A 25,878-nucleotide genomic window follows, 5' to 3' on the forward strand; every position below is an offset into this window, starting at 1 on the left:
CGACAAGGGGAAAAGCAGCGAAACCAAACTAAGGTGATTCTAGAAGATTCATTCCAGCGATGGCGCGACTGAAGCAGACGCAGGGTCTAAAGACTGACGCACTGGTCGCCAAATTACTCCTGGACAGGTCACTTCTGCTTATTATGAAAACGTACTTTATTTCCAAGAGCTAGTCAAACGTTTTTCAGGACACGAAAGCGATATCCTATGTCTGAAAACGTAATTTTCAAGGCAAAGAAAGAGTCCGCTTGCTGCTGCGTGTTAGTTCAAGCTAGCTTCATCTCCCGCACGGAATCTCCGCACTCCTCACTTCTCGTCCGCACTCACCCGCTCCCCCGCTCCTCACTTCTCCGTCTTGCCTAACCAACACTGTAGTTAGTTGTTTACAAGTCATGTGCAGCACCGGCTGTAAACAAACCTGTTTCTGGCGTAAAGAGGAGGCGGGAGAAGGCATTTCTACGTAGGAGCTGTAGGGGAGGGGGGGTGGTTTCACGCATGCGCAACATTTGAAAAAGGACAAACAGTCGCTGGATTTCTCGTTCCTTGGAAAATCCTCTATACAACCTTTAAGTTAATTTAGTTAGTTTAGTTAAGTTAATTAATTTAAGTTAGTTAGTAGTTAAGTTTTTATATCACTTTTTTATTTACTTGGAACCAGATCACAATTTTGATTTTATTACAGTTCTTTAGTATCTATTAGGGATGTAACAATAATTGAAATATGTGATATTGTATCATCAAAAGTCTCACAGTAATATCGTGGGACGTCACAATATATCGAATCTCAAGTGTCTCTGCTTAAATGCATTGTTTTGGTGTAGCAATGGCTAAAAAACAGTGAGAACTACATAGACCATGATCCTTTGCTGTTTCAGTCCAATCTACATGCTGACATAACTGTTATGAAGTACTTCTAAATCTGAATTATTTGGATTATAATGAGAGAAAAGTAGCGTTCTCACTCATTCTTCTCATTCTTTTTTTTTGCCTCCACGAACAATAATAAATATCATACTGTGAGATGGATATAGTGATAATATCATATCAAGAGGGCTGGATGTCGTTACATCCCTAGTATCCATTTATCGCCTATAAGTAATAGCTAACATACTCTTCTCTGAAAACTTCACACTTTACTATGATTGGGTAATTCCACCTGTCACTCACTCAGAGTTAATCAGAAGTCAAGTCAAGTTAATCAGAAAACACTGAATTACAATGACTATATCACCAAAAGTCACATGGATTTATATTCAGTTAGATTTTTATCACCATATTGCCCAGTGCAACTAAAAATAATACATATTTATGTTATTAGGAGTGTAACAATAACCAAAATATCATGATATTGTATCTTCAAAAGTCTCACAATAATATCGTGGGCCATCACAATACATCGAATTACCAGTTTCTTTTCTTAAATTCATTGTTACGGTGCAGCAATAGCTAAAAAAACAGAGGGAACTACATCGACCATGATCCTTTGCTCCGTTTTGGTGCAAGCTACATGAAGAAATAACCGTTCTAAGCACTGTTAGCATCCACAAAGTATCGCAATAAATATCGTACCGTGAGATGTATATTGTGAAAATAATGTACTGTGAAATCTGGGTATCGTTACATCCCTATTATTAATACATATTTATTCAAAATACACTTTAAATTATGTAGGGACCTTTATTTGTGTCTGGTCAGCTGATTTACTTGGAGTAGTAGGACTGCAGCGCCATCTGGAGTTCGACTTCTTCAGAACTGTATCCTAGGTGTGAGAGAGTGTGGTGTGCCCCATCATCCCGATTCACAGTCTGGTGGGTGCTTTTCCACATCTCGATAGTTTGATAGTCTCCCTGAGCCAGTGATGGGACTTGTTGCTCACTGTGCCTATGACCTTCGTGTTCCCATTTCCCTCTTGCAGTGGTTTGACATTGCAGTCTTGCACAATAAAAAAAACAACGTTATTTTCTGATCTGTTATAATGTTGTTTCTTCATTACAAACATACCAAGAGTTTTGTTTTGTTTCATCCACACAGTTTAACACACAAACCATGCATATTTAGCCGAGTTCTTCTCACAAACAGAAAACACTCTTTTCCACCTTGTAATTTCATGTGATAAAAAGTGCTCTATTGTGTTTTTAAACTCCATAAACCTTCATTAGAATCGTTCAGTTCATTTCAGCCCTGGGGTTGCCAGTCTCTACCCAACTAAAATTGAAAGGTAGATTGAAAGGTAGCTGTTGATTTGAGAACTACTTCTTCACGAAATCACAGGGTGGGACGGAGCATTTTGAGCTTTGAAGTGAAGGCATCCTAATAATCCAGGATTACTTAGACATGTGTGAACTGAAATACAAAACTCTGATTATGTTTGTGATGAGGTAACAACATTCTAACATGGCTAAAAGAGTAAAAAAAAATATACAAAAAATAGAGTACATTTTGCGTAATTTAGGACCTTTCAGTTGTTCTTGGTGGGTTTGATGTTTAGTAACTTGGGTGCACGTTTTAGTTGTTTAGTCCAACTTCTCACACCTGGTAGCCAAACTGCAGGTGGCTCTGTCATCCTACACGCTGTTGTTGGAGCCAAAGTTTAAATCAGCTTACCAGGCACTGCACACTTGATTCATCAGATGGTTTCACTTTGTGAAAACTGTCTGACCTTGCAGCATTAGGATTCGTTTGCTCGATGGTAGGCAGGTACTTTTTTTTATTTAATGAATCGCTGCTATTTGGTCGTGACGTACGTAATGCGCCAAATCCTGTAGGAAGAAGGGGAATAACGTCTTTCCCATTGATGAAATTCACCAAACATTCTCTTTGCTCCGGCTTTAAATCCTCGATCTCAGGAATCGTTGCCAACACAGAATGTATGTCTTCGTCTACATCCATCTCGACCGCTTTGTTTACTGTTGTGTTGTACCACAAAAGGGACTCACTCAGACAGGTGCTTGAGTTTGACCTCATGGCTTCACAGTTCTTCGGTGATTGGCCTGTGTGCCGTCTACAACTTCCAGGGTTCTTGCAAACCATCTAGTGTATTCCGATTCCTGACCTAATCGCTGGAGAGAAATGAAACTGAGTGGGGGCTCTAAGTGACACCAGCTTCTACTACTGCACACTGTCATCACTGACATTTCTAAAACTGTGAGTGTATGAAATAAATAGAAGTCTGTACATAAGAATCTAAAGTATAATCAATACAGAAGACCTAATAAACCTAATCTGACTATTTATTGAAAATAGTTACGTGACACAAAACTAATTTAACTTTTTTTGTTGACTAATTAAAGGTTTATCTCATTTTCTCTCCTCAAAAACCGTCATGAAACTGAGGGCTCTTAATTAGATGCAAATGATTTCCTCTCACGCGCTTTTGTTTATCCACTCTGCACATGCGACCATGTTTGTGACAGGAAAAGGCTAAAGTGTAGCAGATTTGAACATGCAGAAGTCATTATACATACAAAACCCGAGCAGACAGCGGAATAAAAACAGGATTTGTGATGAGGAGGATGGTGAAAAATGAGGTAAAAGTGAACGATGAAAGGCCGCAGATCAGCACAAGCATGAATCATTACACAGATGTTATAGTGGTGAGTGAGTGCTTAGGATAACACACAAACAGCAGCGATGATCAGCCGAAAAATGGAGAGAACGGACAGAGATATTTGGAAAATCGTTCAGGAAAAGGTTTTAGTTTAAATGGTAGTTTTACTCTTAAAGGGACTGTCTGGAATTTGGTACATAGGTCTTCATTTCCTAGTTAGTCAAAGTGTTGGAGACGTATGGAGACACTTCTTTAAATATTCCATCCAGTCCTTGTATTTGCAGAGGCCATAATCTTACCCACTCCACAGCGCACCCGAGGCAAAACAATTCGATGTGAATGTCTGTGTCGATAGAATATTTTTAGAAGTAAAACCAACCTTGCATTTGAAGGATTTATGTCTGAGCAGCAGTAGCGAGTTGTACTTCCTGATAGAAAGTTTGATAGTGGTGGACTGATATCACCTAGCTCCTGTCTTACTGGCAAAGTAAAATTCCGTTGCTGCTGAGAAAATAGTCCCTCAACATGCAATGATTCATCCTATGCAAGGTTAGTTTTATTTCAAACATTATTCTATCAACACAGACATTTATGTCAACAGTCTGGTGTAATAATAGATTTGCTTGTTGTGGTGTTTTGTGAAGTGGGTAAGACTGTTTTTAGTGACAGGCTAACTATGGCCATTGACATGCACTAGCCTAGCACCAGTGACCTCTGCAAATACAAGGACTGGATGGAATATTTAAAAAAGTGTCTCTCAACACTCTGGCTATCTAGGAAATGAGGTCCTATGTCCAAAATTCCTGACTGTCCCTTTAAAATGAAGTTATGTTTTGTATTCATCATTTGCACATTTGTACATGGTTAGAGATTACAAGTGGAAACCAGTCTTTCTGTGATATTGCGTATTGTCTCTACATATACAAAAATTAGACCTTAGACCTTTTGGAAAAAGTACATTCCCTCGCTGAAAGCATTTGGAACCAATGATTGGAGCTTTCCAACAAAGACTTCACGTTGATTGGTGGTTGGTTTGCATATCCGCTAAAACAGGGCAAAGTACTTCTGTCAGCGTCGACATGTTTGTTTTGGTTTGTTCGGCTCTGGCTTCCGCACAAACCACAGTGCTGCCCTGTGATTGGTCTGTTTTTGGTCCTGCCCACCAGTGATGGTCCAATCATTTGCAAACTCTTCAGCTGGAGCAAGAATTTGTGAACTAAGGAGAATTCATCTTGCTGGCAAGGCTGGTTTAAAGGTGCACAGTAGGGAAGTAACAATATCCAAAATTGTGAATACGCTACTTTTTCCTCTTAAAATGCCTCGACAAGACTTAATTCAAATAACTAAGTTTTAAAAGTGCTTAGAACTGCTATTTTTTTTCATGTAGTTTGTACCAAAACAGAGCAAAGGATCATGACGTTCCCTCTGTTGTTGTTTTTTTTTTTTTATATTGCTGCATCATAACAATACATTTAGGCAAAGAAACTTGTGATTCGATATAATGTGATGGTCCACAATATTACTGAGAGACTTTTGACGATATGATATCATGATATTTTGGTTATTGTTACACCTCTAGCACACAGTGTAACCTTGGTACGTCATTGGCTTGTCTCCATGGAGATGCTATTGCTTTGCCTAGAATGTTCCACATTATGACATTAAACATTAGCCTGATTCATCAGCCAGTTTTGCTTTGTTGAAACCATCTGACCTTGCAGCATTAGAATTCGTTTTCTCGATGGTAGGTGAGCTTTTTTTTTTATTTAACCTAACTGGTATATTAAGCTTTTCCCAAATCCCATAGGAAGATGGGCAATAAAGACATTCTCCTCGATAAAATTCACCAAACATTCTCTTTGTTTCGGCTTTAAATCCTCAATCTAGGGAATCGTTGCCAACACAGAATGTATGACTCTTCGCTGATTGGCTGGTGCCGGACTCTCACTTCCGGGTTCTTGCAAACCGTCTATTGTATTCTGATTCCTGACCTAGTTGCTGGAGAGAAATGAAATTGAGCAGAGGCATTAGGTGGTGGCAGCCTGGCTAGTTAAACATGGATCTAGCACTTATTAAATTACAGGTGTTTCTCCACAGATCTGGCTTGTAACACCTGCCTGTCTCCATGAAGACAGAAAAGTACAATACTGTACTGCAGAATATTTTAGCCAAAGAAATACCATTTCCATGAGACAAGCAGGTGACAGATCCCCAACAGAAGGTTCCATACTACATCTTTAAAGGCACATCAACATTGGAGAAAACATAACTTATCCATCTGGCTGAACTTGTTTGTCTTTCAGTAGTTATAATCCCAAAAACTGAAATCACCTCAGCGAATTGAACACATATCTTGACACAGTGCACACATACACACACAGACTTCTCTTTTACTTGAATAAGTTTAAAAACACTGCAGACTGCTTCACCTTGGAGGAGACAAATGTCCAAAGCACTTACACAGATCCCAATGATAAAGGGAGCTCTTATTCCCCAAAGCACTTTCATAAATCACAATATTCTTCTGTTTTAATCAAATCTGTGGCTCCAACACCGAATGGATGTCGCACAGTCAGTTTAATTAGGCTTTTTATTTCACCACCAAACTTCCTGCATGAAGAGCCGGCTCAAAATGTCTGCAAAATTATGTCATAACTTTGCAGAGGAGGAAGTCAGAGTAGAGTTACTGCTCAGGAACATCATCCTAGTAAAAGTAGCCGCTCTACCAAGAAGTTATATAGAAAGTAAACCTGGAGAAGAATTATTGTTGTCATGATACTAACATTTCAAACTCGATTTCAGTACCAAAGAATAGACTAGATTTGGAAATGTGTTGTTTAAATCCAGTGTGTATTTTTTCTTGAGTGTTCAGGCTATCACTGCTGAACATTCCACCGTTTGAGTTACACGTAGAACACCCTCAGCGCAAAGTATCCATACACTAGTTCTGTTACAACTCAAGATGAAACTTCAGGAAATGTCAAATGTGATCCTGTTTGTGTGATCTATTTATTTATTTATTTATTTTGCACTGATTCTTGCTCAAATGAGTATCTAGTTTCGATACTAGTTTTAGTATTGATTATCTGATTTCCGATACTTTTGCCAGCCTTAATAAGAAGTATATGTGTAAAGTCCCTCAGTCATCCAGGTAGAATCCATCCAATTAATTTCTCCTTTTGCCATTAACAAGAAGTATAGTAATCACATCAACAATTGGTAGGTTGATAGTTTGTTAACAGTTTCTACAAATAATAATATTTACAAATACTAACCCTGCAACTACGAGAACTACCATATTTTATGGAGTATAAGTCGCACCAGCCAAAAATGTGTAATGAAGAAGAAAAAAACATCTGTAAGTTGCTCCGGACTATAATTTGCACTTTTTGGGGGAAACATATTTTTTATAAAATTTGAGACCAGGAACCAACATTTCATCTTGAAGGTCAAGTTCTAGTAATAACAACAGAACAGAACAAGTTTACCAAACTCGCCATCTCACTCCAAATCACTAATTCCACTGGATTCTTCATCCTTAGTGTCACTTCTGAACACCTCTGCGACCCCAGAGGCGCCGCTTCCTCTTCTGTGTAGCTGTCATCAGATTCAGTTCAGAATTATTCCGGCCTTTCTGAATCCTGACAGGATCTTTTTGGTTGTCACTGAAGTCCAGGCTTATGCTTTGTCCATCCATCCAATGACTTCCAGGAAAGTTGCATTTTCAGATGCATATTTCACTACTTGCAGTTCATAATCTGCAAAATATAATTTTCTTTTTGGGGCATTTGTGTTCAGTCTTCTCAGTCATCTTCATAAGTTTGTTTAAATTTAATGTTACAGAAGTAATGATGACATGATACAGACAGAACAGTGGCTCTTTCTGCAGGAGACATGCGCTGTAGTGCCAGTGGTACAGGAGTAATAGGAGCAGCAGATACTGGCACACAAGTCAGTGTGAAATTTTTAATATATAAGTCCCACTGGAGTATAAGTCACAGGAAACACCCAAACCATGAAAAAACTGTGACTTATAGTCTGACAAATACGGTCATTGTGATAAGGCTGCTACTACTACTACTACTACTACTACTACTACTACTACTACTACTACTACTACTACTACTACTAACGGCTAGTGTTAGTACAATTTCAGTTTTTCTTTTTTAATGATAAGAAGGTAAAGACTAAAATATGTTGTGTACACACACACAGAATGAAATAAGCTTTACTCAGTGTTTAAGTGCATGCAGATAAATGACTTAAAGATTCACTGTGCAACTCTTCTGGTGATGGGTCTTCCACCTGCTTGTCTCCAATGAGATATTATTGCTTTTCTTTACTATGTTTGTCTTCATAGCATTAAACCTATCTATCTCCATGGAGACAAGCAAGTTATGACATCAGACCAGGTTGCAGGTAAGATCTGTGGAAAGGCGATCCTGCAATACAGTGCACATTTTTAAAGGTAGTTTTGAACGTTAAGACATTGTTAATGAAATAAACGGCTGCTCAGATTTAATCCCATACTGTGAAACAACAGAGGCAATAACATCTCCATGGAGACGAGTTTCACAGAGCTCCTATAGTGCACAGTTTATTTCTAAGACTCTTCTCAGAATCATTAAACCTCATATTGATTGTCTTCATGTTATGCAATCCTTTACTCACAAAGACCCAGTGGACGATTAGATTACAGCAAATGACCAGAGTTCCTTTGCTCAAGTGTGTATGTACAGCCAAGACTCAATTACACACAGAGTTTAAATAATACTATATAATAATAATAATACCTCCTCACCGTGTTCCCCTGAGAGTTACCTAACACCACTTTTACATTATTGACTTCTATGCAGATAATACACCCACTATATGAGTTTTATTCTTTATCAACAAACTTAACATGAGTTTTACAACAGGCTCTGCATTGCATTATTCATCATGTTCAAGCTTCTATATTCCACTGTCTTGAAAAGGCAGATTATTTGTCAGTTGTTAAAATGCATGTGAGAGTGAATTTTGTGTTAACCCTGCAACTAACTCACCCTGAGGAAATGTATTTTTTTGCATACAAGGTTCTGTATTACTTAAAATGAACCCTTGTGAGTAGGGATGGGCATGAGTCGATTAATCGATAATTGATCATTAAGAATTCCGTTGATCATATTCATTTTTAATCGACAGATTGAATGTAGGTTACTGTGTGTACCGTTAGGAGACGAGACTGCGTCTGACAACACAAACACTGGAGTTGCGCCTCACAGTCCCATGTTTGGGCTCTGACACACCTCCTTGGAGATCACTGTACCACTCAGTGAGTGTGTTTACATGCACAACAGTGTCCTGGTTATGATTGGGTTTTCTGAGTATCATCATGGTGCATGTATACACAGTAACCCGGTTACTGCAACATAAAGTTGAGTGCACATGTGTCCAAGAGACAAAGACTTTTCAGTTTTTTCATCACAACAGAAGCCATAATAAAGCTATAATAAAGTGACCAACATAAATAAAGTGAGTGAAAAAGAGCTGCACTAAACCTGCACACGTCTGATCTCTGAAAACATGAACCATCTCCAACGTGATACACACGCACAGAACAGACTCACCATCATCATCATCAACATCCCTCTGTCACAGAAAGAACACTCATATTCCACTGAGTCGTGTCCTTTAGTCCGACAGAAGCTGAACCGCATCAGCGCACAAGGAAAGAGCTGTTTTTTTTCAGTGCTTATAGTTTATGCAATGAGCCATGTGGTTTTAATTTTCGTTTCTGTAAAACGTAAACAAATGTGTCAAAGCTGCATTAAACACATTATAATGTCAAACAGGCTGATGTGGCTCTATAGTGGTTATACTTTATATGTTGTAAAGTTGAGTTTATTTATGCAGCTTAGTAATAGTAAAAATAATAATGATAATTTTAATATAAAAATGTTAATGATTATTCCACAGCACAGTAGTAAACATATATATCTTGCATTTATTCAATTATAGGGTGTTGTTATACCATCTAAAACATGCATTCTTACCTTTAGTGGGCTCGCCTTTCCACAGATTGACTTTTATTATTTTTTTTATTTAATTTTTTCTTATTTATTTAATTAAATTTAGGCTGGTTTTCATGAAGGTAGTTAGATGTTGTAGATGATGAGTGACTGAATCGTACAGTTATGTATGTATATTTGCTTGTATTTTCCAGATGTACATATTTGAGAATAACATCTACTACCAGTCTGATGTGAAGAGTAACTCACTGAGGCTCACATCTTCAGGCAAAGAGGGCGTCATCTTCAACGGCATCGCAGACTGGCTCTACGAAGGTATGGCTCTGTCTATGGAGTTTTATTATTGTGTAACTGTGATGGTTTAACTATACCAATCAAACCAGCAACATCATCAAATTGTAAAAGTCTCTTACCTACTGACCACTTTGACATAAACAAATACAGTGCCTTTTGTTTAGACGGTGACGCCGTTTTTGGGGCTTAAAAATGCAAAAATCTGAAACCACCCTCCAGAGTGGAAAAGTTGAAAACGCTCCGCTGTAGCATTTCCGTTTACACCACCCAAGACAAGACAAGTCAGACGTTTACGTGACATACATCACCACCATCACCACAGAACAATTCTTGGACATCCATAGGCTCCCTTAATATAAACACACATACCGAATGTACTATACCCCACGCACAACATGGTTTAGTCCTCTGTTAGACCTGGTTTAGTCTTGGTTTTAGTTTTGGTTTAGTCCTGGTTTAGTCCTGGTTTTAGTTTTGGTTTAGTCTTGGTTTTAGTTTTGGATTAGTCCTGGTTTTAGTTTTGGTTTAGTCCTGATTTAGTCCTGGTTTTAGTTTTGGTTTAGTCCTGGTTTAGTCCTGGTTTTAGTTTTGGTTTAGTCCTGGTTTAGTCCTGATTTTAGTTTTGGATTTGTCCTGATTTAGTTCTGGTTTTAGTTTTGGTTTAGTCCTGGTTTTAGTTTTGGTTTAGTCCTGATTTAGTCCTGGTTTTAGTTTTGGTTTAGTCCTGGTTTTAATTTTGGATTAGTCCTGATTTAGTTCTGGTTTTAGTTTTGGTTTTAGTTTTGCTTTAGTCCTGGTTTTAGTTTTGGTTTTAGTTTTGTTTTAGTCCTGGTTTTAATTTAGTTTTAGTTTTGGTTTAGTCCTGGTTTTAGTTTTGTTCTAGTCCTGGTTTAGAGATGAGCCCACGCTGTGCACGGAAGGAGTCGCAGCCCACCCAGCGTACTCGAGAAGACATAGTCCACGCGGCGTACGTGTATACAAGATTAAAAAAAACGACACTCCAGACTATGAGTAGGTTGTCAGAACGGCGACATAATTTTACAGTTAATACACACACGCACAATTACCGATATCAGTTCTGCTGCAGATGTGTACAGATGTGGACCTTTATTTTTTCTTCACGTGTGTGTCTTGTCTTCTCAGTGGCTCTTTCACCTCACCTATTGAAAACCGATGTACTATACCATGGAAAGAGAGAGACCTTTTAACAATAACACACGCACCAATTGGTACTGATATTAAAGGAGCTGTATGACAATCCATGTAGTGGCTCAGATACTAGAAAACAATAAACAAAAACTATTTCCCATCTAATATATGTATTCATTTGATTTGAAACTGTTGATAATTGTCTGTATGTGTGTGTGTGTGTGTGTGTGTGTGTGCAGAGGAGATCTTGGAGACCCACGTGGCTCACTGGTGGTCCCCCGATGGAGAGAGACTGGCCTTCCTGGTCCTGAACGACACTCTGGTCCCAAACATGGTCCTGCCTCGCTTCACTGGGACCACCTACCCCCGGGGCAAGCACTACCCCTACCCCAAGGTCAGAAGAGTGACAGACAACGATTTAAGACAATACAATATGGACAATACACACACATGTTTATATCAGAATCAAACCAGGCCTGACCAAGGACTAAACCAAGACTAGACAAGAGCTAAACCAGGTCTAACCTACAACTAGATCAAGACTTGACAAGTACTAAACCAGGTCTAAGCCACAACTAGGACTACACAGACTAAGACTACAGAACTAACCAGACTACAAGACTAGACTACAGGACTAACTACAGACAAGACTAAGACTAAACCAGGTCTAAGCCACAACTAAACCAGGACTACACAAGGACTAAGCCAGGCCTAAGACAGAACTAACCCAGGACTAAACAAGGGCTAAACCAGGTCTAACTCACCAGGACTAAACCAGGTCTAAACCAGAACTAGATCAGGACTACACAAGAACTAAACCAGATATAGCCCAGAACTAAACAAGGACAAAAAAAAAGGGCTAAACAAGGTCTAACCTAGAATTAGATCAGGACTACATAAGGACTAAACCAGGTCTAGGCCAGAACAAAACCAGGACTAAACAAGGACTAAACCAGGTCTTACTTAGATCTAGATCAAGACTACACAAGGACTAAACCAGGTCCAGGCCAGAAGTAAACCAGGACTAAACAAGGACTAAACCAGGTCTAACCTAGAACTAGATCAGGACTTCACAAAGACTAAACCAGATCTACGCCAGAACTAAACCAGGACTAAACCAGGACTAAACAAGGGCTAAACCAGGTCTAACCCACCACGACTAAACCAGAACTAGGCCAGAACTAAACCAGGACTAAACAAGACCTAAACTTAGTCTAACCTAGAACTAGATCAGGACTACACATGGACTAAACCAGGTCTAAGCCAGAACTAGAGCAGGACTAAACAAAACGGCTAAACCAGGTCTTACCTAGAACTAGATCAGAATTACATGAGGACTAAACCAGGTCTAACCCAGAACTAGATCACAACTACACAAGGATTAAACCAGGTCTAGGCCAGAACTACACCAGGACTAAACAAGGGCTACTCAGGTCTACCTTAAGACTAAACCAGGTCGAAACCTACGCCAAGATAACCAAGGACCAATCTAGAACACTGCTAATCCAGTACTAAACTAGGTCTAACCTAGGACTAAGCAGGGTCTAACAACTAACTATCAGGTCTAATTAAGGACTAAACCAGGATTAAACCAAAGCTAATCAAGGTCTAAACCAGAGCTGAACTAATGCAGGGCTGAACTGTGGTACAGGTACTTCGTTTTGGTCTAGACTAGTCCACAAACTGTTCACATACTACGCATCAAAACCTGGACTAATCCTGGACTAAATTTGGACTAGACCTGAATTTAAACAGGACTTAAACAGGACTAAACCAAGTCTAACACAGGCCAACCAAGGAGTAAACCAAACCACCTTAATCAAGTCTAAACCAAAACTTAAAAAGGACCATACCAGGACTGAATGCAAATCAAGGACTAAGCAATTACAAAACCCACTCTAACCCTAAACCAGGTCTAAACCACCTCCAATACACTCTCACCACACATTCACCAAAACTAAACTAAATTAAAAACAAAAAAGTAAAAAGTATTCTCTCCTTTTCTTCGTAAGCAAACTTAATATTTGACTTGTAAGATCCCATTCAGTAATCATGTTAATAGGCCTGGCTTTGCCGCAGTAATAATTCAATAAAGAATGAGGCTGAAATGATCTTGTTGTTTTTCATAGACCATATATTCAGGCTATATTCAGATAACAGCATTACCACACAGCTAATGCTAATTAATTTGTGGGATTAATTTTCCACCAATAGATTACATTATATAATTACCCAAATGAGAAGTAAAATGGTTCAATGCAAAACACCGACTCCACCAAATGATTACTGCTCAATTCATGTATTAACGTCTTGCTCAAAGTGCGTGGAAATAGCTTTTTTTTGGCTAATGTTGGTGTTATTTGAGTGCCTGGTGTAACGTGGTTCATAAGAAATGCAGAGACAACCTACACATCTAAATTACCATATTTATTACGTTTATCCAATGCAAGCCTGGGATTCATAACATACTGCTCAATTATTAATATGAGGGTTTACGTTACGTTTTCTGCATATGAATTTGCCACCTTTTTCTTTGTGAGGTTCTCAAACTGTGTTACAGGTGTGTAGTTCTGGTTTAGATTAGTTCACAAACTCCACATCAAAACTGGGACTAAACCTGGATTAGACCAGGACTTAAACAAGACTTGAACAGGGTTTAGTCCTGGGCAAAACTGGGCTCAGGTCCCAAACAGAGCAGTGTGAATGTATTCTTAGATCTGCAAGTCCCGGTTTGAACTCGTTGAGGCTCTGGTTTAGATCTAGAACTGATTTATGAAGTAAAGATGACGGTTAGACATAGACTGTATAAAAAAGTGGGCAAAGGGAGTGTGATGTCATAGCGTTTGACTCCAGGTAAATGGAGCTCATTTGGAATTTGGATTTGCATTTCATATTAGGAATAGAAAATTTATTTATTAATTTAACATAGTGAAGTAAAAACGTAAAATTGGAATTGATGGACCCCTCCTTGACTGCCACCTTAATGTGATGGAGGGGTTTGAGTGCCCAAACAATCATGGGATTTATGTTGTCGGAGGCTTCAAGCTCCTGCTAGGGTCACCCAAGGCAAACAGGTCCTGGGGTTGGGTCAGTCTTAAAGCAGTTCAGAAGCCCTTTATGAAGGAAAACACAGAAAGGCCAGTTACGTCACCCGGAATTACATTGCTGGGGCCCTACCCTGGAGCCAGACCTGGGGTGGGTGCTCAACAGCAAGCGTCTGGTGGCCAGGCCTTCCTCCATGGGGTCCAGCCGGGCACAGCCTGAAGGATCAATATGAGGCCGTCCTCCCATGGACCCAGCACCTGCAAGAGGATCCATAACGCTGCTCCTCCAGATTGAGAGGAGCCAGTGCTGGATGCCTCCTTGACACCTCCCTCGGTAGGTGTTCCGGGCATGTACTACCTGGACGAGGCCCTGGGGATGACCCAAGACACGATGGAGGGACTATGTTTTTTGGCTGGCCTGGGAATACCTCAGAGTCCCCCCGGAGGAGCTGGAGGAAGTGTCCAGGGTGAAGGAAGTCTGGGACTCCCTGCTTAGACTGCTGCCCCCGCGACCCAGGCCCGGATAAGTGGAAGAAAATGGATGGATGGAGTTGGTGGAGCCAGAATGCAGGGGCTAGCGGGTTACCTATGTCCATTTAGTCTATGAGGTTACCATAAAAATGTACTTACTTCCTGATGTTGTGAGAAGATGTTTTGAGGTTGATAAAGTCGTGCTTTGTTTTATTTTGTCTTGTGTCTCATGCGTCTTGTGTCCACAGGCAGGACAGCCGAACCCCGCAGTGAAGCTGTTTGTGGTGAATCTGTACGGACCCACCCACACTCTGGAACTGATGCCTCCAGAGAGCCTCAAACTACGGTGAGACCTACAAACCTGCCAACTGTGTGTTATTTGTGCACCATTTTACAGTTTATAACATTTTCACAAAACTATATTATTTCCTCAAGTGGATTTTGTTATGTTCCCCCTTTATTTTAAGGAAGAACAAGTTGTCTCAGCTCCCAAACACTGTGACTATAGAAGTGGATTACGAAGCAGACAGATGACAGACTGCAGCTGGTGAGGGTGGCCAGGTGAAACATTGTGAGAAAAAGGAAAAAAAAAAAAAAAAGAAGAAGTTCAGTTCACCTAAAAATATTGTTTGAGTGTTTTCATACCTGGATGAGTAAAAAGGAATGGACTTTTAAGTAATGTTTACTTACAACAGTCTTAAAGGTGCACTGTGTAACATTTTTAGTGGAGGGTCTGCCACTTGTTTGACTCCATGTACATGTTGTTACTACACTACATTACAGTTCAGGTCTGTGGAAAGTCGCCCCTATTCACAGAAGGAATTATAATATTTTTAAGCAACAGAAGCACCCGTAATGAATAAAAGCTAGGTGGACGTGTTTATTATCATACCATGGAACATTCCAGGCAAAGTATTCACATCTCCATGGAGACAAGCAGGTAGAGGACACTCCACCAGAAAAGTTGCGCCATGCAGCTTTAATTATTCATGTAGAAAAGGAACATAAAACATAATAAATAGTCAAAGGGACAGTCCAGAATATTGAACATAGAATCCTTCCTAGTGAGCCAGAGTGTTGGAGACGTGTGGAGACACTTTTTTAAATATTCCATCCAGTCCTTGTATTTGTAGAGGTCGCTGGTGCTAGGCTAGTGCATGTCAATGGCCATAGTTAGCCTGTCAATAAAAACAGTCTTACCCACTCCACAAAGCACCCGAAACAAATCTATTATTACGCCAGACTATCGATGTGAATGTCTGTGTTGATAGAGTAATTTAAAAAGTTAAACCAACCTTGTATTTGAAGGTTGTACTTTCTGATAGAAAGTTTGACAGCAGCGGACTGATATTACCTACCGACAAAGTAAAATGCCACTGCTTCTGAGAAAATAGTCCCTCAACATGCGACGATTCATGCGATGCGAGGTTAGTTTTATTTCAAACATTATTCTATCAACACAAACATTCACATCAACAGTCTGGTGTAATAATACATTTCCTTCAAGTGTTTTGTGGAGTGGGTAAGACTGTTTTTAGTGGCAGGATAACTATGGCCATTGGCATGCACTAGCCTAGCACCAGTGACCTCTGCAAATACAAGGACTGGATGGAATATTAAAAAAAAAAAAAAAGTGTCTCCACACATCTCCAACACTCTTGTTAACTTGGAAATGAGGTCCTTTAATGATGATTTTGCCCCTTGTTTTGATCATATTTTCATTGTGTAACTTTTTGGTTGGGGATCTCTCACCTGCTTGTTTTTATGGATATGACACTGCTCTGCTCTGCTCTGGAATGTTCCACACTATGACTTTAAACAGCTCTATCTTACATTAATTCCATTAGTGTTTTAAGGTGGTTTAATAGCTCAAAAATACTTTAAAAAAACAGGCATTCTGACTGTGAGCGGGGACGCCTCTCCACAGATCTGACCTGTAACTTGGTCTGGTTTAGTCCCCATGAAGATGGAAAGGTTTAATACCATACTGTGAAACATTCCAGACAAATAATAATAATAATAATAATATATAAAGCACTTTTAAAAACAAAGTGCTGTACAAGCAACAAAGAACAATACAAAAAGCATAACAATAGCATATAGAAAGCATACAAAAACAGACAATGAGGTAAAAAATCCAATACATTAAAAAAAAAAAAAAAATAGAGCTAAAACCAGTTAAAGGAAGGCCAGCCGATAAAAAATGAGTCTTTGATTTAGGTGATTTAACAGATGATACTGGTGGTGCGAGCCTTATCTCCTCAGGCAGGTCGTTCCAAAGCCGAGACACCCGGACTGAAAAGGCTCGATCAGTCTTCATCCAGATCCTGGACTTTGGAACAGCCACAGGGACCTGTCTGTGGATCTAAGGCTGCATGAGGCTCGTACGGGGTTAAAAGTTCTGAACGTAACTTTGTGCAAAACCAAAACGAGCTTTAAAAGTGATCAGTAAAATCTTAAAATAGATTCAGCCAGTGAAGGGAAGTAAAACAGGGTCATGTGTTGGTGTCTGGAGTTTTGATTTTGCTAATTGTGCAGAGGTGTAGAAAACAGGATTGGGTGACTTTTTTGATGTGAAGGCGGACGTTGAGGTGAGAGTCAAAAATTACGCCGAGGTTTCTGGTGGCAGAGGTAATGTTCGAAGCGAGAGGGCCGAGATTTTTGCTGATATGGGTCTTGGATTGGGGGGGATTGATTAAAATGATGTTAGATTTGGAGCTGTTGAGTTATAGGAAGTTCTGTACCATCCAACTGTTCACATCATTGAAGTATTTTAACACATCAGCCAGGTTCCCAGGGTCGTTTGAACTCAGCGGGATGTAGACCTGTCGTCGGCACAGCACCCTCCACCTGAAAAGTTACACGATGCACCTTCATTTTAAACACCTTAGACTTTCTCAGTGCAAACACTCCTTCTCAAACTCTCTCTTTGAAGGCTCCATTTCACTTTGTAACTTTGCGATGTTCACTTAAGCTCGGGCGCCTCTTTAATTGCACTCTGCTGTACTCTGGCCTGTGTCCTCGCCCTGCAGTCTGCTGGAGCCTTTATTTCCAATGCACAGACCAAGGACGAAGCACACCAGTAAATAAGAGTCTAATATTATTCAGCCCATAGAGCGCTCGATGCTATCTGCTCCTCATATCTCACTGTTTTCAAAAGTGCAAGGGAAATCTGATTTAACCTTATGAGAGAAAAGGACTGTGCCTCCTCTGCAATTTTAAACAGCGGAGGTTAACTCAGCAGAAACTATTCCAACTTTTACAATAATAATGTATATTCTACTGTGAGGAAAAGTGTATTAGGTCGGTTCAAACTATTGCACACTTAAAATTGAATGTGATATGATGTATGTTTTCCACACTTACAGTTATTGTAAAGGTTCCATTGATTCCTGTGAGATTTAAGACCTGTTAGAATGTTGTTACCTCCTCAAAACCATATCTAGAGTTGTGTTTTGTTTGTGATGAGGAAACAACATTATAACATAGATCAGAAAATAGTGGAATATGGGCCCCCTTATCACTGTTGGGCAAGTTACTTCAAAACTGTCACTATCATAATTTGTTACATTACAATATTACTGCATTTAAAATGTAAGGCATTACACAACTATTCTCACCAAAATAACTGCGTGAAGATGCCGAACTTTTGCGTCGTAAATGGACTGAACCAGGACTAAACCAGGACTGAACCATGGACTGAACCAGGATTAAACCAGGAATAAACCAGGACTAAATCAGGACTGAGCCGAGGACTGAACCAAGGCCTGAACTACGGACTGAACCAGGACTAAACCAGGAATAAACCAGGACTAAATCAGGACTAAACCAAGTCTAAATCAGTACTAAACCAGGTCTAAACCAAGACTAAACCAAGTCTAAACCACGGCTAAACTAGGGCCAAACTAGGACTAATCTTGGACTAGGAATTAGAATTTAGGACCACCCCTGGAGCAGGGTACCCGCAAAGCACGATCGGGTATCAGCTGCAATTAGCCATGGTCACTGGATGGTCTACAGGGATGAAACCTTCGGCGTTTCACTTCTGCTCATACGGTAATTTTAGCGAATTTGTATGATAGAAAAAAAAAATCTAGGTTAAAAAAGCATTGTAACGCACCTTACTGACATTTGTACCGAGTAAAATATATATATATTTTTCCCCTGTAATGCCTTATATTACTGTGTTACAGCAAAAAGCAATGCATTAAAGTAATTTGTTACTTTTATAACGTGTTACTGTTGTAAATGCAGCTAGTATTGTCATAAACATATACAAAATAACTTTAATTACTATAGAGTCTTTTTACTCTGCAGAGGCAAAATAGTGACATTTATACTGCATAAAATATATTAAAAAGCCTTACCTAATCTAGTTCCAACATTTGTTTTGCCGCAGTACAGATATATTGTATAGGCAGCTCTTGAAGTAAAAAATAAGACAGCTTTGTGCATCAAATGAATGAATCTAGCATCAGTCAGGTAGTGCTTGGTTAGCATGGTAGCTGTTGTTGGCATTACTGTGATGGCAAAACTCCACTCTGGCCTCTGAAAAGTGTGAAAAGAGCTTAAAAACTGGTCACCGTGAATAATTAGGTGCTCAGTCAGAATGAAAACCATTGTCAGGAAAAATAAGTCACAGGCTCTTAAACTAAAATAATTCAACGATGGGTTGCTTGTGCCCTCAGTATAGAGTTATGGGAAAACAGAATAAACTACCATATCATAATTTACTGATAAATATTTCAAAGTTGCCTGAATAATTGTTTTTAACTAAGTCTCTCTTCACCTTGAGCAGTCTTGAGAAGAATGACATTGTTTATAAGACTGTAAACACACTTGAAAACAAGTGCTTATCTGGCAACCTTGATTCAAGTTCAGCTTCAGACGTTACACTATTTTCCTTCAGAGTAAGTTTTCTTAAAGCGCTTTAGTTTGTCTGCTTCTTTCTCTGTATCGGGGGCCACTCAATCTCCTTTGAACCACAGACAGACCCATAGTAAATAATATATAAGGTTTTCTTCAGTATAACCAGCAGCTGTGCAAGTTTATTTAAAGTGGAAATAAACACTAAACCAACTTGTTTCACTACTAAATTGTGGATCTGGTGTTTAAAGAGTGTCTCATCTTGCTTGTCCTTTTTTGGTAATTGAAGTTCAAACTAGATAAATGTGCTAGTCAGGCTGGGATCATTTCTCTCCAGCGACTAGGTCAGGAATCAGAATACACTAGACGGTTTGCAAGAACGTCAGAAGTTGAAGACTGTGCACCGGCCAATCAGTGAAGAGCTGTGAAGTCATGACGTCAAACTCAAGTGCCTGTCTGGGTCCCTTTGTGGTGCAGCACAACAGTAAACAAAGCGGTCAAGATGGATGTAGACGAAGCCATACATTCTGTGTTGGCAACGATTCCTGAGATCGAGGATTTAAAGCCGGAACAAAGAGAATGTTTGAATTTTATCAAGGGGAAAGACGTTATTGCCCTTCTTCCTACGGGATTTGGTGCATTCCGTACGTCACGACAAAAGTACCCTCTTACCTTCAAGCGAACGAATCCTAATGCTGCAGACGACGTTCCCACAAAGTGAAACCGGCTGATGAATCTGGCTATAAATTTGCTGTTTTGTTCTAAAAATGTATTAAAATTGGTGTGACCTGGCTCCACCCGCTGATGCAGTTTCAAGTAGTATGTGACATCACAAAAGACTGTCCTGAATACAGCCAACACCTGGCGTCAGGGGCGGAGTTTGAAGCACGGATACCTGTTAGACCAATCGCAGTTCCTTATTTCTCCAGACCCCGTCCCTCCTCCCCCCACACTCCCCTCTTTAGGGTCCGTTTAAACAAGAAAGTTTGCAGGTAAAAAGGACAAAATATTTTATCAGAAGTGCCTTTCTTTTAGACCACAGGTGTCAAACATAAGGCCCGGGGGCCAGATCCGGCCCTCCAAGACCTTTAATGTGGCCCTCAGCTGATTTTCTACTTAAATATTTGAATTATATTTTCTATTAAAATATTGGTAATTTTCTGCGTTGCTTAGCATAGCAGCATCTCCAGCGTCTCTGTACGTGGCCCCTCCCACCAGAGCAGCACAAATGAAGACTTGTCGCTCTTAAAGGACGATCGTTTTGACTGTTGACCGTGACACCCTCATCAGCAAAATGTCAAAAATAAGAAAAGTGGACGCTGAGTGCAGGATTTTCCAAGAAAAATTGGCTTATTCCTATTTGCATACAAGATAATGTGAAAACATTGTGTTGAAATAGAATTTTTCTTAAAGTTTCAGGTTATTCATAATATTATAATATTATGTAAAAGAAAGAGTAAAAGAAAGATTTCTGTAATAGATGTGTGTTTCTCTGCACAAATATTTGAACTTATTGTTATTTTTGGGGTTTATTTGCCATGAGTTTTCTGATCCGGCCCCTTTTGGATCAAGGCAGGTTGGATACGGCCCCCGGACCAAAATGAGTTTGACACCCCTGTTTTAGACGGTGGCACCATTTTCGGGGCTAAAAATGCACAAATCTGAAACCAGCCTCCAGAGTGGAAAAGTTGAACACGCTCCGCCGTAGCGTTTCTGTCTACACTGCCCAAGACGCAAAATTCAGATCTGCTCACGTCGCACCAGCAAGCCACCTGGAATGCAAAACCAATCGAACTCCACACACTTTTGCGTCACCGTATCCATGCAGATTTCCTCCCGAAAAACACTTAACTCTAAATGCGGAATAAAAAGTGAAGGCGCTTCTTAGCCGTAGTCCTACAGGTACTGCACAAATTTAGCAGCTCCGTTTGAAATGCGGTTGTGGGCGGAGTTTAGGTGTTTAGTTCCACTTTTGGTAATTGTACAAATGAAGGAATACACCAGCCTTACGAGGGATCGATTATAGCTCAATCATTTCTGATAAGTCCACTATGCAACGTTTTTCTGGTTGATGGTTCCCCGACTGCTTTAAAAACATTTTCTAATTTTGTGCTTGTAAAGCGAGCATGTTCAACAGCTCGGATATTCTAGATACGTTTTTGTGTGTGTGTTTTTGGTTCTCAGGTGAATTACAAAACAAGAAAGAAGAATGAGCCCCTTGTTTTGGGTTCCCAGATCCTACACTTTAACTTTTCAAAAAAACATGATGTCCTCTCAGTGTTTTACAGCCAATGGGATCTCAAGTTCAGTTGCAGTTGTTCTGGTCTTACTTCCTTTAACACTGTACTAAGTAAAAGTACAGATACAGAGGCAAAAAGTCAATTAAGTAAAAGTATTAAAGTAGCTGTTTAAAAACGGTCTTTAAAAGTAGAGATTTGCAGTGATTTTGATAAAGAATTTGGCTGATTTTAAGTGATTCACTAGATTTCTTAATTGTTCTTGTGTATTTAGTTTGCTCAAAGTTGAGACATGAACTGAAATTAGTGCTAAAAATAAGTCTCCTTAAAGAAAAGTACTTTTTACTTTTCATTTTACACATAGTATTGTTATTCTTTTTTTTTGTTTGTCTGTTTGTAGGGAGCATTATGTGACCATGGTGAAGTGGATCAGTAAGACGAAGACCGCAGTGCGATGGCTGAACCGGCCTCAGAACATCTCCATACTGACTGTGTGCGACACCACCACTGGGGCCTGTGTCACGGTGAGTAGAAACTATGAAGTACTCAGTTTTGTTACTTAAGTAAAAGTACAAATACAGAGACAAAAAGTTACTTAAGTCAAATAATAATAATACATTGGACTTATATAGTGCTTTTTTGGACACTCAAAGATGTGAAGATATTAAGAAGAAAAGTATTAAAGTAGCTGTTTAAAAATGGTCTTCAAATGTTAAGTATTTTGCAGAGATTTTTTGAACAATTTAAGGATGAAATGTAGTGATTTTGATAAAGAAATTGGCTGATTTTAAGGGATTCAATAGATATTTAGATATTTAGTTGAGACATGAACTCAAAATTAGATGTCCTAAAAATAAAACTCAGCCATTTCAGCAGGTCTCAAACCGTAAAGAAACGTACTTTTTACTTTTCAGTCCAGATCTAAAATGTATGTAAAGATCCAGTCCAGATCTGAAATGGAGTAGAAAGTACAAATGTGAAGTAGAAGTAAAAAGTACCCACTGTAAATTGCACTTAAGTAAAACACAGATACCTAACACTTGTACTTTTACCTTTATACTTTGTTATTTTTCTCTGCTGGTAGAAACTGCAGGCACTTCTTATTTTAAAGAAGCTATACCTGATTTTTTTTTTCTTTGAAAACAAGTTCATCTGAAGCAGTTTGCAGCTGTCCAAACATATTATTCTCTGTCCATACACATTCCTCTAGTGATGTGACGTTCATGAATAAGTCGAGTCGTCTCTTTTGAACGGTTTCTAACATGAACTAGTGGAACCGGATCTCTTTTTTTTTTTAAACAAATCTTTTTCTTTCTAATTTCTATGCATTTTTACACCGATTATACACTGAACCAACATAGTAACACCAGCGAGTGAGAGCTTTGTACACACACACACACACGCACACACACACAAAAAGACAGATGTGGCATTAAAAGAATAATTTGGTTTTTCGATGTTATTGTGGTAGTGCAAGACATCATTTCAAAGGGTAATCAGACTCCCACTCTCAGTTGGAACCATTTGATCATTTCTTTCTGTGATTATTTTACAGACAAAATTCTTACATTGGCGTCTGTCATATAAATAATACACAAAGAGCAGATCTTTTGAAAGGCTCTTTGACATAAACGGATCCAAAAGATTCGGAAAATCCCATCACTGCATTCCTCACATCCTCACTGAAATGTCTTCAAAAGCTGGAACTAAATGTAAATGTCACTTACTCCTTCTAAAATGGTTCAGTGTGAAAAGTTATTAATAAGTAATCACAATGGAAACAAGTTATTGGCCAAGTCTACGGAGAGGTGACCCAGCATACACTAAGAATATATTTAACATCTTCATGGAGACTTCATGGTCGTCGGATTCTCCACAAGAAAAGTTCAGTAGTGCACCTTTAAGTAAACTTGGCACTGTGATTTGATGTCCCATAAACAGAGGTATGTAGAGTGGTCAAAAAATGTAATCAAATAAGAGTATTTTTAGTTCAGAATAGTATTACTCAAGTAGAAGTACAAAGTGATCCAAGAAATTATTATTATAAATTAGTATTACTTAAGAAGTACCATATTTTTTCTGACTATAAGATGCTCCAGAGTATAAGTCGCACAGCCAAAAAAGGTGTAATGAAGAAAAAAAAAAACATATATAAGTCACATCGGACTATAAGTTGCACTTTTGGGGGTAAATTTATTTGATAAAATCAGAGACCAGAAACCGACATTTCACTTTGAAAGGACAAGTTATAATAATAACAATAGAACAGGCGGTTAACGTCACATATGAACAGTTCTTCAGATAAACTATAACATAAACAGCAGAACAGAACAAGTTTACCAAACTCTCCATCTCACTCCAAATCACTAAATCCATTGAATTCTTCATCCTCTGTGTCACTTCTAAGCAACTCAGCGACCTCCAGATGTAAATGCACCAGTTCCACTTCTGTGTAGCTGTCGTCAGACTCAGCGTCAGTTCCAGTTAGAATTATTCCTGGCCTTTCTGAAGTTTCATGGTTCACCCTCCCGGTTGTCACAAGTTTCTCACTCACTCCAAACTTTCTTTCTGCTGCTCAATTACCATTTCGGCTGAATACTTGCATCTTGTAATCTGAAAAATAGGATTTTCTTTTCGGGGCATTTGTGTTCAGTCTTCTCAGTTGTCTTTATAAGTTTGTTTAAATTTTAAATTTTCACTGGTACAGAAGTAATGATGCGATCAACTGACATGATACAGACAGGACAGAGGCTCTTTCTGCAGGAGACATGCACAGTAGAGTGAAGTGACAGTGTTACAGGAGTAATACGAGTAGCAGATACTGACACACAAGCCTAGAGCGCCCTCTCGCAGCCGTCACTGTGAAAATTTGAATATTAAAGTCACACCGGAGTTTAAGTCGCAGGACCACCCAAACCATGAAAAAAAGTGAAACTTATAGTCCAAAAAAGATGGTAACTAAGAATAAGAGTAACTGTCAGGGTATAAAATCTGATTTATAATTTGAAAGACAAAATTTTATATAAAATAAATGCACAAAATCTGGTATTTTAAAAGGACAGACTTAACCCTGCAGTTGAAAATTAGTACATAAAACAAAAAACTAAACTAAAAGAAAAAAAAACAAAACACAACTTTTGATGAAGTGTAAGAGCACTGCTGCTGCTGGGAAAAGTACTCTGAAAAGTACAGTTTATAAAGTATTTGAGTAAATGTAACCATCCACCTCTGAACATATGTAACTTTTAAAACACCTTTAAAAACTCTGTCTCAGTCTAATTTGCATACACGTAATCTCATCTCTCTGCGTGTGAGATGGAAATGTCATTACCTGCGAAATAACATCCCCATTTGCTCCTTATATTAGGTTTACATTACATTAGTCTTTGTCCGGGCTCCTACACAAATAATAAAAAACTGATTTCATTTCAAAACTCCATGAGCGCTTTTATCTTTCCCCATTTTCTCCCTCTTTTTTTCCCTCCTCTTTTGTCAGGTTGAGTAATCCCTTCATTTTATGCGGCGAGTGTTCAGTATTGGCTTTGTAGTCACGGGCTCGATTTGGGGTTTAATTCAAAGAAAGAACGGCGTTATATCTTTTATTCATGTTGCCGTGGAGATATAAGTCGCAGGGGTATTTGGACTGACACTTATTAACCTCTGTTTAAGAACACGGCCCCTTTACTCGCTCTTATAGTTTAATCAAGATCTACATGCCAAAACAAGATAAGAAAAAGTATTTTCAAAAAGTTGCACGGAAAAGTCAAGTGGCACTTTTTAGTTAATTATCATTAAACGCGCGATTTTTTATTCATGCTACTTTCTGATTTATATTTTAATGTTGTTTTCTCATCAAAAACAGGCCTGGATTTGTTTGTTTTTCAGTTTTTTGTTTTTTTTAAACACACAGACCCTCAATATTTAGGCTGAGTTCTTCTCCAAAACTGAAAATACTTTGTTCCACCTTGTGATGTCATGCGGTACTACTGTGTTTTTAAATTCCATACACCTTCAGTTGGATCGTTTGGATCATTTCAGCCATGGATTTGCCAATTTCTGCTGAACAAAAGATAAAATGTAGCTCTTAACCTGAAAGCTATCACTGTATGACATCACAAGGTGTAGCAGAGCACTTTGAGCTTTGGAGATGTAGACACGTTAATAATAAAGTATTACTCAAACATGGGTGAATGAAAATTGAGTGTATTGAGTCTAATTTTTGAGACATTCAGGATGGGATTCAGGACAACAGCGTAGAT

General features: G+C 39.0%; 1 protein-coding gene across 1 annotated transcript in view; it reads left to right on the plus strand.

Annotated features, from left to right (window-relative positions):
• The window catches only part of LOC110158188 (inactive dipeptidyl peptidase 10), a 232,283-nt gene that overhangs the window by 160,613 nt on the left and 45,792 nt on the right, over positions 1-25,878 (plus strand). The window contains exons 8-11 of the mRNA XM_055150252.1: positions 9,753-9,873; positions 11,241-11,395; positions 14,765-14,862; positions 22,020-22,143. Coding sequence (XP_055006227.1) covers positions 9,753-9,873; positions 11,241-11,395; positions 14,765-14,862; positions 22,020-22,143 — 498 coding nt within the window. The remainder of the gene's footprint in view (positions 1-9,752; positions 9,874-11,240; positions 11,396-14,764; positions 14,863-22,019; positions 22,144-25,878) is intronic.

This window comes from Boleophthalmus pectinirostris, unplaced genomic scaffold (genome assembly GCF_026225935.1).
Source record: "Boleophthalmus pectinirostris isolate CB_2022bp ecotype Guang Dong unplaced genomic scaffold, ASM2622593v1 HiC_scaffold_1, whole genome shotgun sequence".
Taxonomy (NCBI): domain Eukaryota; kingdom Metazoa; phylum Chordata; class Actinopteri; order Gobiiformes; family Gobiidae; genus Boleophthalmus; species Boleophthalmus pectinirostris.